The following is a 13,261-nucleotide window of genomic DNA, read 5'->3' as shown; positions in this document are numbered from 1 at the left end:
TAAAACCAGGCAGAAACAGGCCAGGGGCAGGATGGGCACGTGGTAGCCCACCCAGCCCAGGGCGGAAGCCGGGACTCGGCCCCACCGTCACCCTTCTGCCCTCCCGGCAGGACCACGGTGGGGGGGGGTCAGCCCCGGGGTCCTCGGGGCCCCTCCCCGGCAGCACCGAGCAGCAGCTACCGGGGGTCCGGGGCGAGACGCAGCCTGAGCGGCCCTTGGGTTGCACCGGTGTTTCACCCCGGCTTCTCGGTCCTCCTTGGCCACCCTAGAAGATGCTCACCCTCTTGCTGCAGAGCAGCTGGGGCTCGTGGATGGCCTGCCACATCACCGCCGTCTCGTAGGGCATGAAGCGGTGCACCAGCAGCAGCTCCCGGTAGTAGCAGGGGTCGAAGGGGTCGGTGTTGGCCGGCACCCCTATGCCCATGGTCTGGATGCCGACGTGGGAAGCGGGCGGCAGCCCTGCCTTCTCCAAGCACATACCCAGGTAGACGTCGTCGATGGGGAAAAGCTCGATGTCCCGTGATTCCCGGGAGATGACGTGGGCGGTGAAGCCGGACATGAGCATCCCACCGCCGCCGCAGTAGGGCGGGTACTGCTTGGAGGCCAGGAGCTGCGTGGGCACAAAGTACTTGCTGTGCTGGATGCGGACGGGGCTGTTGTTGATGAAGAGCTGCCCCACCATGAGATGACGCTCCTCGATGCCCTGGGTGGCCATTGCAAAGTGGATGACGTTGTCCGTGTTGACGAAGACGTCGTCGTCCCCGTTGAAGATGAAGTGGACGCCGGGGCAGTGCTTCTCCAGCCAGGTGTGGAAGAGCACCTGCTTCAGCGTCAGGTTGAAGAAGGTGTCCTTGAAGTCCCACTGCAGCACGTCCCCGTGCTCCCGCTGCTCCAGCCGCAGCAGCCAGTTGAGTTTCTTTGCGTCCTGGGCGCTGGGGGCCACCCCCACGAGGAAGACCCGGCGGATGGGGGCTCCTTCAAAGGTCCTCTCCTGCCCCCAGGTCTTGCGGATCACCTCCCGCCGCTCGTAGTTCACCGGCGATGACTTGATGGCCAAGAGGAGGAAGATGTTGGAGGACCCCTCGGCCCCCCCGCATTTGCTGGGGACGTCGAGCAGTGCTGGGAAAGACCGGCAGTGCCGGTACCGCATGAAGTCCTGCACGTGGCCGGGCAGTTTGGCAAAGCCAGTGACATTGTGCACTGAGGCGTTGGCCACGCACGGAGCGGGGGTGGGCAGAACGCGGGGCGAGGGGAGCCTGGGGGCTGCCCGGGGGCTGGGGGGGGGGCTGCGCCTGGGGGCCACGCCGGGCCACAGCTGGTCAGCATGGTAGAGCAGGTAGCAGAGCCCCAGGACCCCCAAGGCAACCAGAACCCACAGCTCCAGCCTGTAGCGCCGCAGGGACGTGCTCTGCAAGAGACAGGGAGTGGGATTCGGCACCGGTCACCCCTGCAGCCCCTGGCCGGCCGCACCCGGAGAGACGACCGGGGCAGGGGCACAGCACCCTGCCCTGCGGAGCGGACCGTGGAGCTCCCTCCCGGTACGCGGAGGGGTGGGGGGGGATTTCCCCACACGGGCCAGTCACACCGTGCCGCAGGTAACCCGCAGGTAACCCGCGAGCTGGCTGCTGCGCAGCTGGGCAATGGCAATGTTGGTGCAGGGCAGAGTCCGACCGCTCCGGCTTCACCAGGAAATGTGCAGCAGACCCAAAGGCAGCAATAAACCGCCGGTTCCAGGACGGGGCTGTTCTCCTTTGGGAGAGCAAACGCAGGGTGTGGCGCCGAAACCCGGGGACGGCCAGGAAGGGTGCGCAGCCCCCGGGACCCGCTGGCATGGGGGGTACCCAAGGAGTTACCACCGGCTCAAGGCATAGGGAGGAGGCAGCGGGGTGGTCGTGGGTGCAAGGAGCCCACCCGCGTTTGCCGCGAGCAGCCCTCACCCTCGGAGACGAAGCACCGGGACAGGGGTCCCCCAGGCAGCGCACGGCGACCCTGGCAAGATCCCGGCTGCCGCTTGCCCGCCGGCACCGCACAGAGCCCGGCCAGCCGGAGACGGACCCAGCCAGCCCTTGACCAAGGTAGGGACCCCGTCCCGGTGCCCAGGAGCGCCACTTTGGACCCCGCTGCATTGCAAAGAGCCACAAGCCCCCCCCGGTGAGACCCCGGACCCCCAGAGGCCCCCGGTACCTTGTCACAGAGCCAGTTTGGGGCCATTTTCGCACCGCACCTCTCCCCGTGCCAGGAGTGATGTGGCCCCAGCGGCACCAGATATCTCCCGCAGGGATCCTCCCCCTGTCCGCCCATCCGTCCCCCCCACCCCTCTGCCCGTCCAGCTGCCGCAGGTGGGGCGGCAGCACCCACGGGTGCAGGGAAGGGGATCGGCAAAGCGCTGCCGTCTCCCTGCCTCGGTTTCCCCCGGCCCCGCAGCGGCAGAGCCCCCCCGGGGAGCCGCGGCGAATCGGCTGAGTCCCGTTTCCAAGGAGGAGCCTGGAGGCCCCGGGGATGGGCGTCGCGGCAGGAGGTAGGCAGGAGCCGGTGGGGGGGTTATTAGAAAATAAAGTGTTTAATAAAAGAGCAGCTCCTGCTCCCTTCACAGCACAGGGGAGGGTGGAGGGGACCGACCGCCGGGCAGCAGGAGACGACACGGTGACAGCCATGGAGTGGGGGGCCGGAGGGAGAAGGAGAGGAGGAGGAGATTGGGGGGGGGCTCCCACCCGGCGGCACCCCCTCCCCAGCTGGCCTCCATCCAGTGTTTCAAGTTCACACAACCAAGGGGGAAGCCCAGGGGGGCTCGGAGGGTACGGTGGGAGGTGGCTCAGGACCCTGCCAGGTAGATCCCTGCGGAGGAAAGGCGGTGAGGGGGGGCCATGAGGATGGGGGGCACGTGCCTGGCACGAGGACGGTCATCGCCGAGTGGCCGGGACTCGACGCCAGCCCCGAACTGGGCTACCCGCACCCTCCCCGGGCTGGGCATCGCCCAGCGAGGGCAGAATGGGCCTTGGGGTGGTGGGGAGGGGACCCCACGCACGCCAGGGCTGTGGGGAGCGGGGAGGGGACCCCCGTGCACCCCAAGGAGCAGAGAAGGGACCCTGTCCACCTTGGGAAAGGGACCGCGTGCATCCCGGGAAAGGGACCTCGCGCACCCTGGAGAGCAGGGAAGGGACCCCGTGCACCCCAGGGCCACGGGGAACGGGGACGGGACCTCGCACCCCCCAGGGCGGTGGGGAAAGGCCCCCGCACCCCCCAGGGCCCCGCCAGCCGCACCTGTAGCAAACCTCTTCTTGACCAGCGACATGCGGTACCCGGCGCTCGCCAGCTCCACCTCGACGCCCGACAGCGTGCTGCCCTCGCTGCTGAACTGGGCTGCCACGGGGCTGGGCTTGCTGGGCCCGCAGAGGGGCTCCCAGCTGGCCGAGAGCTGGCCGCAGCCTGGGGGGGGGGGGGGGAGGAGAGCGGAGGGGGTGGGGGGGCTGCAGAGGCCGAGCCTGGACCCTGCTCCCCTGCCCCGTGCCCTCCGAGCAGGGCAGGCGCAGCCTCACCTCCCTGCCCCGGGGCACCGGGGACATCCAGCAGCCTCCAGAGCAGCCTCTTCTCCTCCAGGTTCCTGCCGGGACACGGGCACGTCCCCAAGCCCCCAGCCCCCCCAAACCCTCCTCTCTCCACTCCATCCCCCTTGCTCCCCACCTCCCTCCCCCCATCAACAACCCACTTCCCAGCCTGGGGTCCCCGCTCTCCCACCCTTGGCGGGGGCGGTGGGGGGGGTGGCAGGTTTGGGACCCCCGGTGCCCCCAGCCCTTACCAGCTGGCCGCCGGCTGGAGCCGCAGGTTGGCGACGGGCTCGTCCACGGGCAGCAGGACGTGGACGTTGGCGAGGGGCACGGGCAGGGCCAGGGCGCCGGCGTTGTAACCGTACTCGACGCTGACCTGCGTGGCGCCCGGCGAGCAGTCCCAGCGCACGCACAGGCGCAGCGGCGCCGAGCCGGGGCCCAGCCGTGAGAACTGGGGGGGGGTCGGGGAGGTTCAGGGGGGCGCCGAGACCCTCCCACCCCCAGGAGCTGGGTGGGGGACCCGAGGGGGTCCCAGCTGTCCCCCCCTGGGGCTCACCTGGTACTTGAGCAGAGCCACATTGTAGTAGGAGGCGGCTGGACTCTGCTCCGCTTGTTTCTGCAGGTGCCCAGTCAGCGCCGCCATGTTCAGCCAGAAGTCCTTGGTGCTGGGGTCGCTCTGGGACGGGTCGCTGCCGGGATGGGGTCAGAGAGACGAGGGTGCCTGGGCACCCCGGGACACCCGGCACCCAGCTCCCCGTTGCTGCATCTACCAGCTCCCAGGATGTCCCGGCATCCCCAGGTACCCCATGTACCCCGACATACAGCTCCCCATCACTGCACCCACCACCTCCCAAGAGGCCTGCACCCCCCTGGTACCCCCCGTACCCCAATACCAGCTCCCCATCACTGCACCCACCACCTCCCAAGATGCCTGCACCCCCCGGTACCCCCCGTACCCCAATACCAGCTCCCCATCACTGCACCCACCACCTCCCAGGGTGCCCATACCCCTCCTGTACCCCAACACCAGCTCCCCATCGCTGCACCCACCACCTCCCATGATCCCTGCATCACCCCAGGCACCCCATGTACCCCGACACCAGCTCCCCACCGCCGCCAGCCTGCCCACGCACCCCCATGCAACCGGTACCGCGGTGCCACCGCGTCCCCGCACCTGTAGAGCAGCTCGGCGTTGGGCAGGAACTGCTCGATGGCGCCGGCGTTGAGCAGGCGGAAGCTGAGCACAGGGGGGGCCATGCTCCCGCTGAAGACGCGGACGATGCCGGCGGGGAAGGACATGGTGAGCTCCCCCGTCACCTTCACCAGGCAGCTGCCGGGGACAGGCCGGGGGTCAGCGGATGCCCCAGGCGGGACATAGCAGCTGGGGGGGGGGAGCCCTGGCCCCCCCCCCCCCCCCCCGCCCCGGGACCCCCGTACCTGTCGGCGTCGCGCCCCTTGAAGTACGCGTGGACGTACTCGGTGAAGGCGGTGGCCACGGGGAGCGCGTCCTGCGAGCCCAGCACCACGGGGCTGGGACCCCGCGACAGCCCTGGGGAGGCAGATGGGGTCAGAGCCCGGATGGGACCCCCACCCTGCGACCCTCCCAAGCCCCCCGGGACCCACCGAGCGCCGGCTGGGAGACGGCGAAGAAGCCCCGCTCGCCCAGGCTGGCGGGCGCTGAGTGCGAGGGGCCGCAGCTCCAGGAGGGCGAGGGGCTCAGCGAGCGCGACTGCAAGGCGAGACGGCATCGGGGAGGGGGTCCGGGTCTGGCCCCCACCGTGGGGGTCCCGCAGCCCGGTCCCGCTCCCCCCCCAGCTACGCACCAGGTCGGTGTTGCTGCCTGCAGCCGGGCCGGCCACCGGCCTCTTTGTGCGGGAGCGGCGAGGGGGGGCCATGAGCGGGACCTCGCGGGGGGCTGCGCTGGGCCAGGCGGGGAGAGCATCTGGGGGGGGCACAGACAGGGGGTGAGGAGAGAGACCCGCCATGGCAGGGCCCCCCCCTCCACGAGGGGACTCCAGCAGGGTCTCACTAGTGCCATGAGTTTGGCAGGTCTCAGCCCCATTCTCAGCTGAGCCGGGGCTGGGTGAGACCCCATGCCCAGCTTGGGGGGGGCAGAGTTAAGGGTAACGGGGGGCAACTCCTGCACCCCTGCCACTCACCCGGCTCAGCCTGCGGTGGGGGAGCCGCCGGCGTGCCGCCCTCGGTCAGCCTCGTCCCGGACCCTTGGCAGCTCCACGGAGAGGGGCTGGAGGACTCCCCCCTGCTGGGGGGGGCCGGGGAGGAGGAGGAGGATGAGGCCGAGTTGGAGGAAGGACAGGGCAGAGGGGGATGGTCCCCGCTGGGGCTGCGGGGTCTGACCCACGGCGGGGGCTCCCCGAAAGGGTCGGGCGAGGGGGCTTCCCGGGGGGCCGGGCCACTGGGGCAGCGGCTGCGTCCCCGGGGCGCCGTCTCCGCGTCCTCCCAGAGCCCCTCGGCCCCGGGGCCACTGAAGACGGCGAAGCCGGGGGGCTCGGGGAGGCGGCCGGCGGGGCTGCGGGGCCGCGGCACCCAGGCGCCGGGATCTCGGGTGGCGGGGGGTGGCGGCGGAGGCAGCGGGGGGTCCGACGGGCCGCCCCGCTTGGGGAGGGGGCTCTGCGGCGTCCCCGGCTGTGGGGTCCAGGGTCTTGAGTCCGGGGAGGGTCCGGGCGCAGGGTGTGAGGGCGAGTCCAAACCCGAGTCCTCCACGTTCTCCGGGGAGGAGGAGGAGAAAGGGGAGGAAGAGGAGGTGAGGACGTAGGCGCGGGGGGCTGCAGGGAGAAGCCCGCGTCAGAGCGCTGGGGGGAAGCTGGCCATGGCACCCTGGATGCCGTGGTCCCCCCCACTCTCTCCGTCCTCCCTGACCCCCCCAAATCCTCACCCGGGAAATCCTCCGCTTCGAAAGCTGACTCCAGCGGGGGCCCGAAGAGAGCGTCAGGGGGCACCATGTCCGGAGGGGCTTTCCCGGGGCCGCTGCACCGCAGGGAGATGGAGGGCGCAGCTCAGTGCCCACCCGGGACCCCCCGGGAAGAGGCTTGGGGTGGGGGGGGTGCACCGCCCCACAGCACCCCGCTCCCTCCCTGCCCCATACCTGTTCGCCTGCGCTGCCAGGCGCCCCCTCCCTGCACTGTCACCTGCGGGGAGAGGGGACACGCTGGGGGGGTTGCAGAGCCACTGTCCCCCACACCCCGAGGACCCCACATCCCCGGGACCCCCCCTGGTACGGTCTCACCTGCCGCCAGCGTCCCCTCGGGGTCCGTGTCACTTGGGGCTGGGGTCAGAGACGCCACGTGCCCTGGGGAGGGATGGGGACAGGCAGCGTTAGGGGACACGGAGCCCGGGGGACCCCCGAGTCGCGCTGAGCCCCCACGGTGGCACTTACGGGACGACTGTCGCTTGACGGTGCCCTGCAAGAGATCGGGGACAGTGGGTCAGTTCGCCCTGGCACGGTCCCTGGGGACCCCGCAGCCCCCCTCCAAGGCTCACCCCGATGCTGGGGGGCAGGATGAGGTTCCCCACGGTGGCCTTGAGCTGCTCCACGGTGGCCTCGGCGCTGCCACCCGCCTCCCGGGGCTGCACCGGCTTGATGTGGACGTAAAACTTGCGGGGCTCATCCTCGTCGTAGTCGGAGTCGCTGGAGGAGCAGACGTGGTTCTCTGCCTCGGCTGAGCCCCCGTCAAGGCAAAACCCCCGTGCTCGGACCCCCCAAAAATCACAGACGCACACCCCCCCCCCCTCCAGCACAAGGATACTGCGGGTGACGTCAGGACGCACGGTGAACCCGTCCTCATCCACCTCCGGGCAGCCCTGCGGGGAGATGCTCGGAGAGGCGCTCGCTCCCCAGTCCTCCCAGTATGGAAAAAAACCAATCCCAGGGCTGGCACTGGGATACTCACCACCTCGGCATCCGGGGATTCCCTGGGGAACGAGAGAGGCAGCGTTAGATCCCGAAGCAGGGAAGGGACGACGGGACGCGGGGGCGACGGGACGCGATCTTACACAGCATCGCGATCCCTCTCCTTACGGCTCAACCCAGGGATACGGAAAGCTTTACTCCGACTCCTCTTGGGTCCTGGAAAGGGGGTACAAAGTGGTAAGCAGCCCCCCTCCGCACCCCAAAATCCCCGGTGCGGGGCTGCTGGATGCAGACGTACTCGCCTTCCTGCGCTGGGGCCAGCCGGTACTCGTCGAAATCCAACGCTCCTGCCACCGAGAAGGGGATCAGCCCAGCACCCGCGGCTCCGTCCTTGCACGAGGGCGATGCTCCCCCTCCTCGCACGAGGGCAAAAGCCCTCGTGCGAGGAGGGGGAGCATCGCCCTCGTGCAAATGGGGGGGAGCCCACCAGGATGCTGCCCACAACCTCACCTGGTCGCTCTCGCCCCGTGCCTTTGCTCTCGGCAAACCTCCGTAACAGCATCTCGGTGCCGATGTTCTCCACGTTTTGCTTGAATTCCTCATGGACCTGGGCGGGGTGGGGGGGGGGAATTAAAAAAAAAAAAAAAAGGGGGGAGCGGGGGGGGGGGGGGAACATCAAACACAGAGTCAAGGGGGACACAGCTCAGGGTTGTCACCCCTCCCTGGGGACTCACCTGCCCGATCTGGACGTGGGTGTCCTCCACGGAGTGCGAGTAGGAGCCGATGAGACCCTTCATGTGGCGTAGGTGGGCTTCTTCCACCTCCTGGAAGCGCTGGTGGGGCAGATGGGGGGTTGGGGGGTGGTGTTCGGGCAGGGTGGCACGTCCCCAAGGGGTCAGCGTGCGCACAGGGAGGGGGGGCACGTCCCCAGGGGTTGGCGTCCCCATCCCAGGCTCAACCAGGGCGGCGCATCCCCAGGGGACAGCATCTCCAGGGAAAGGGTGCTCAACCGGGGCTGCCGTCACCACGGGAGGGGTGCTCAGCCAGGCTGGCAGGTCCTCAAGGACCAGCATGTCCCACGCCACCACTGCATCGCGCAGCCAGCGCCGGGAACCCCCCTCCTGCCCCCCCACCCCCCCCGGCGCTGCCCACCATGGCCGAATCCAGCATCCTCTGCTCGAAGTCGGCGCGGGCAGCATTGTATTTCTCCACCGCCCGCCGCAGCGCCTCGCCCGCCTTCTTGGACTTGAGCTCTGCCTACGGGACCGAGCAGCGGGGATGACCCCGGAGCGGTGGCGGGGCGGGGGGGGGGGAGAGACGGGACGACAGGGACCATCGAGGCGGGGAGGGGGGGGACGGGCCGCGTGTTGGGTCTCACCTTGTCGATCTCCTTCTGGCTGGTGCCCTCCTTGCGCAGCCGCTCGTACTCCTGGCACTTGCTGTGGTAGCTCTCCTTGGACTTGGGCAGCAGCTGGGCCACCCCGTGCAGGAGCTGGACGGCCTCCAGCGTTCCCGACACCTCCTCCTTGGACTGGAGGGGGGACACACGGACACACGACGGGGACACGGTGGGCAGGGGGGTTCGGGGTGCGGTGAGGGAGGACGGGAGGAGGGGACGCGGTACCTTCTTGTGCACCCGGCCTTGCTCCTCGCCGTAGCGCGAGATCTCCTTGATGAGGTCGTGCAGCTTCTTCATCAGCTCCAGGTGGCACAGAGCCAGCTTGTCCGAGGAGATGCGGAAAACCTCCCAGAGCGGCGCGAAGGTCCTGGTGGCGGGGGGGGGGCATAGGGAGGGATGAATGGGGTTCTCACCCCAGCTCGGGGTGCTCCGGACCCCCCAGACCCCTGCTTACCCCAGCTGGGTCCCATTGGTGGCCATCTTAGACAGCTTCACCATGGCCTTGGCGTAGTTCTCCTCGATGGCAGCCCTGGGGACAGCAGGGAGGGGGTGCTGGGGATGGAGCCCGGCCGTGCCGGGGTCCCCCCTGCCCGTCCCCCCCACCCCGGTACCTCTCTCGGACGAAGTCGGCCAGCTCCTTGGTAGAGATCTGCCCGTGCTTCATGTTGTGGTAGAGCACGTCGAAGCCGTGGTTCTTCTCGCCCTGGCACGGGACCACCCTCAGCTCCCCGAACCCCCCCAGCACCCCCCAGCACGGGCATCTGGAGAGACCCCGGCCCCCCCCTGCCCCGGATGGTGCCACCAGCTGGCATGGCAGGAAGCACCATTTGGCGTGGAAACACCCCAAACGGGGCATGGTGGCCCAGACCCCCCCTGGGGTGCACAAGGGGGTGCAGAGCCCCCCAGCCCTGCCAGGGAGCCAGCTGGGGGGTTCGGGGCGGGGGGGGGCCCCGGACGCCTGGGTTCCCTGGGGTGAGCAGGGCAGGAAGGGGTGGGCTGAGCCCTGACGCCGGGTGCTATTTTGGGTGCTGCCTGCTCCCCCGCAACAGGCAGGGGTGGCTTCCCACCACCCCCCGGCAGCACGGCCAGGCTGGGGGTGTCAGGGTGCCGGTGACCCCAGCTGGGGAAACTGAGGCAGGGGGAAGAGGAAGGCGCAGGCAGCTGCGAGTCCCCGGCAGAGACGAACCAGGAAGCACCGGCCGCGCTTCGTGCCCCCGCGGCGCTGCCAACTTCCCCCCGTGGTGCCGGGACGGGGATCCCCACGGGGACGGGGACAGCACCGCAGCCGGGGGACCCGCAGGCACCCACACCCATCACTCCGCCCTCCCCTCAGCAATTAATTTGCAGCGTTAACGGAGGCGTCGGGCCTTGCAAAATTACCGGCGGGGATAAACCGCCCCCCCCCCCAGGGCTGGGGTGTCCCCCCCCCCGCAGCGAACCCAGGAGGGTGGGGTGCACCCATGGGTGGGGGTCCAGGCTTACCCAGAAGTGCTCGGTGAAGTAGGACATCTTGGAGGGGGGGTCAGCAGCGCGGGGACCCGCAGCTCAGCTCCCGGCGCCCTGGGGATACACCTGGCCCTTAGCGGGGGTGCAGGGGGGCTCGGCGGGGACCCCCCCCCGCACCATGCCAGCACCTGCCGGTATTTATTGGTTTTGCCAGGAAAACGCAGCTCCGTGGCCATGGAAACCGCAGGCTCCCCCGTGCCCACCACCGCCATGGCCCCCTCCCCACGATGCGTAGCACCCCGGGGGGGGGGGGCTGGGGGTCCGGGGGGGCCGCCGGGGCTGCGCTTGGGCCCGACACCAGATACGCAGCTAAATAATAAATGAGCGGCTGCTGCGCAGCGGCGGCTGCTGCTCCCGCGCCCGGCCGTGCCGGTGGCCCCCCAGCCCCCCAAAACCAGCCCCCTCCCCAGACCAGCCCCCCTCCCCGCCCGGGGGAGCCCCTTCCACCCACAAACAGGGACCCAGGAGTCCGTGCCCCCCCTCCCCCCCCATCCTGCCTGAACCCCAAATGCACCCAGCCGTGCTGGGGGTCACCCACCGGAGCAGCCCCCCGGCACTCGGCAGAGGGGACCCCCCGGCTGTGCCCCCCCCCTCCCCCGGGGCTGTGCCCCCCCAGCCCTGCTCCCCATCACGCGCTGGAGAAAAACAGGAAACCAAAAAAATCGTGCGTGGCGGGGGGTTGGCATAACGGGGGGGGCCCCACTCACCCTGGGCTGCTGGGGGGCTCGTGGGCCCCCCCCGATCATCCTCGGCACGCCGGGGGTCTGGAGGGGAGGGGGGGTTAGGGCACGCTGCACCCCCCCACGCCCACTCCCGGCCCCCCCGACCCGGCGGTCCCTCCGCGCAGGCTGAGCCACCTGTGTCACAAGCGGGGCGGGCTCAGCGCGGCCTCCCCAGCCGGGCCGGAGGGGAAGCGGGGCTGGGGGGGGGGGAAGCACCGGGGGGGGGACTCCGGGCCCGGCCGGACCCCGACCCGCCGCCGGTCACGAGCGGGCGCAGACATCGCGAACCCGCCGCCCCATCGCCACCGGCCAAAGTCCCCGGAGGTGGCAGCGGCCACCGAGTCCCCGAGCGGGACGGGGGGTGCGGGGGGGGGTGTGTGTGTGTGTGGGGGGGTGCAGCATCCCGCCGGACTGCGGCAGGGACCCCCCGGGACCCCCCCGTGCCCCCGAGCCGGGCGGCCCTGGCCACCCGCAGCGGTGACCTTCACCGGCGTTGGGGTGCAGGGGACGCGGGCGGCCCCCCGAGGGGTGCGGGGGGGGCTCCGGGGTGGGGGGCCGGATCCCGCCCGGCTCGCGGAACGGCTGCACCTGCCCGGGCTGGGGGCTGCTCAATGGGGGGGGGGGGAAGCTGTGCACCCCCACCCAGGGCTGCGGGGCTGGTGGAGGGAGCGGCACCGCGGGGGGGTCGGGGCGTGCACAGGGGTGCAGATGCTCCCCCCCCCAAAAAAAAATAAAAAAGGAGGGAAAGCGCCGAGTCCTGCACCTGCAGCGGGGGGGGTCGCGGGGGCGCTGCCCGCAGCACCGGGAGCGGCGTTTTGGAGAAGGGGGGCTGCACCCGTGCGGGGGGGGGGGGGATTTTATTGGGGGGGGGCACCGGGGGCTGCCCGGGCAGCCGGGGCGGGGTGCGCTGCAGCGGGGAGCCATGCACAGCGTGGGGGGGGGGGGCGGCTCCGGCCGAGGGGGGCGCGGGGCTGCACCCCAGCCCCGGGGAGGGGGATGCTGCAGCGGAGGGGCTGTGCCCACGCACCGCGCGGGAGCGGCGGGGGCTGCACGGCCGAGGGGGGGGGGTGGGGGGTGTGCTGCACCCCGCTCCGGTACGCGGGACTGGGGGTTGCTCCCTGCTCCCCGCCCGCGGGCGGGACCGGGCGGCCGCGGGACCCGGGCCCGGCGGGGCCGCACTCACCTGCGGGGCCGCCCCCGCCCCGCTCCGCTCCGCCGCCGCCCCGCGCCCGCTCCGGGCCGCGCGCTCCGAGCCGGGACCGCGCCGAGGGCGGGGGAGGCACAGACCACGCCCCCTCCCACCGCGCCGTCTCGCCATTGGTCACCACGCCCGGCAGCGGTTACCGCAGCCAGCGGCCGCCGCCTCTCATTGGCCGGGAAGCAGCCGCGCCGCGCGCGGGGAGGGGGTGATTTGCATTTTTAAAGCGGCCGCCGCCCCCCCCCCCCCCCAGCGGGAGGGGATGCGGGGGGCGATGCGGGGCGGCGGCGGGGGCGGGGGGGGGCGCGGAGGAGAGAGCCGCCTGCACCGACACCCCGGCCCGGGGGCTCCCACCATCCGCAGGGCTCCCACCTCCCGGGGCTCCTGTTCTCCCAGTGCCGCTGTGCCCAGCGCTAAGGGTGCAACCGCACCCCCACCCCCCCACCCCCGCCGTGACCCCCCGCACCCGACCCCGACGGCTGCAACCGGGCCGGCCCCCGCCGCAGCCCCCCGCCGCCCCCGCCGGTGCCACCCGGTGCCTCGCGCCCCGCTGAGCTCATGCCCCGGCTCCGGCTGACACCGGGGCGGCCGCGGCGCAGCTGCGGGGCGGGGAGCGGGAGCGGGCACGGGTGGGCAGCGGGGGCTGCTCCGGCGGGTGGGGACCCGGGGAGGGGCGGGGGGGGGGCTCGTCCCTGGGAGCCGAAGCACAACCATCCTCCTCGAGACGGGGACCCGGCCCCACGCCGGCCCGGGGTGCCACGGCCACGGTTGTTGGAGCTGGGACGGCGCGTCAGGCGGAGGCTTCGGTTACCGGCCCGTTCGTGCCGTCGATGCCCGCCAGGACGGCCCGGCCGTGCCAGGCTGAGCCAGCCACCGCCACCGCAACGGCCCCGGCGGGGACACGGTGCTGGGACGGAGGGGCTGGGGGGTCGGGTGGCCCTCCCTGGCCCTGCACGTGGCTCAGGCCAGGCCCAGGCCGCTGCCGGTGCTGCCGCCGCTCTCGCGGGCACCTCTGTGACC

The 13,261-nt window shown here is 71.6% G+C and overlaps 2 protein-coding genes across 4 annotated transcripts; both read right to left on the bottom strand.

Annotated features, from left to right (window-relative positions):
- Nucleotides 1-265: 265 nt before the first annotated feature.
- B3GNT3 (UDP-GlcNAc:betaGal beta-1,3-N-acetylglucosaminyltransferase 3) lies at nucleotides 266-2,211 on the bottom strand. The gene is made up of 2 exons (XM_054805957.1): nucleotides 2,185-2,211; nucleotides 266-1,408 (listed from the first exon to the last, which is right to left on the bottom strand). Exons 1-2 carry the CDS (start codon nucleotides 2,209-2,211, stop codon nucleotides 266-268), a joined length of 1,170 nt encoding a protein of 389 aa, XP_054661932.1.
- A 331-nt stretch (nucleotides 2,212-2,542) lies between these two features.
- Nucleotides 2,543-12,306, bottom strand: FCHO1 (FCH and mu domain containing endocytic adaptor 1). Of its 3 annotated transcripts, none has more exons than XM_054805824.1 (29): nucleotides 12,227-12,306; nucleotides 11,029-11,178; nucleotides 10,298-10,375; nucleotides 9,427-9,518; nucleotides 9,270-9,344; nucleotides 9,041-9,182; nucleotides 8,795-8,947; nucleotides 8,569-8,673; nucleotides 8,151-8,249; nucleotides 7,927-8,023; nucleotides 7,719-7,763; nucleotides 7,560-7,632; nucleotides 7,457-7,478; nucleotides 7,313-7,367; nucleotides 7,047-7,225; nucleotides 6,943-6,967; nucleotides 6,793-6,855; nucleotides 6,652-6,694; nucleotides 6,442-6,533; nucleotides 5,705-6,331; nucleotides 5,369-5,487; nucleotides 5,169-5,274; nucleotides 4,983-5,094; nucleotides 4,720-4,875; nucleotides 4,102-4,234; nucleotides 3,797-3,996; nucleotides 3,537-3,601; nucleotides 3,262-3,426; nucleotides 2,543-2,835 (listed from the first exon to the last, which is right to left on the bottom strand). In XM_054805824.1, exons 3-29 carry the CDS (start codon nucleotides 10,322-10,324, stop codon nucleotides 2,813-2,815), a joined length of 3,093 nt encoding a protein of 1,030 aa, XP_054661799.1. In that variant the 5' UTR covers nucleotides 10,325-10,375; nucleotides 11,029-11,178; nucleotides 12,227-12,306; the 3' UTR covers nucleotides 2,543-2,812. The 3 variants fall into 3 exon arrangements, with proteins under 3 accessions (XP_054661799.1, XP_054661801.1, XP_054661800.1); XM_054805826.1 differs by having other exon boundaries at nucleotides 4,720-4,809; XM_054805825.1 differs by having other exon boundaries at nucleotides 9,427-9,509.
- Between the last annotated feature and the right edge of the window lie 955 nt (nucleotides 12,307-13,261).

Source organism: Grus americana, chromosome 28 (genome assembly GCF_028858705.1).
Source record: "Grus americana isolate bGruAme1 chromosome 28, bGruAme1.mat, whole genome shotgun sequence".
NCBI lineage: Eukaryota > Metazoa > Chordata > Aves > Gruiformes > Gruidae > Grus > Grus americana.
This window is presented reverse-complemented; position numbering and strand designations above follow the sequence as displayed.

What these genes read in the sequence shown, in the direction of transcription:
- B3GNT3 (XM_054805957.1), bottom strand. Translation starts at nt 2,211, where the DNA reads ATGGCCCCAAACTGGCTCTGTGACAAG. An exon ending in CAAACTGGCTCTGTGACAAG is followed by an intron (nt 1,409 to 2,184) that starts GTACCGGGGGCC and finishes TGTCTCTTGCAG; the next exon opens with AGCACGTCCCTGCGGCGCTA.
- FCHO1 (XM_054805824.1), bottom strand. Translation starts at nt 10,324, where the DNA reads ATGTCCTACTTCACCGAGCACTTCTGG. An exon ending in GCCGACTTCGTCCGAGAGAG is followed by an intron (nt 9,345 to 9,426) that starts GTACCGGGGTGG and finishes TGCTGTCCCCAG; the next exon opens with GGCTGCCATCGAGGAGAACT. An exon ending in GGATGCTGGATTCGGCCATG is followed by an intron (nt 8,250 to 8,568) that starts GTGGGCAGCGCC and finishes CTGCCCCACCAG; the next exon opens with CGCTTCCAGGAGGTGGAAGA.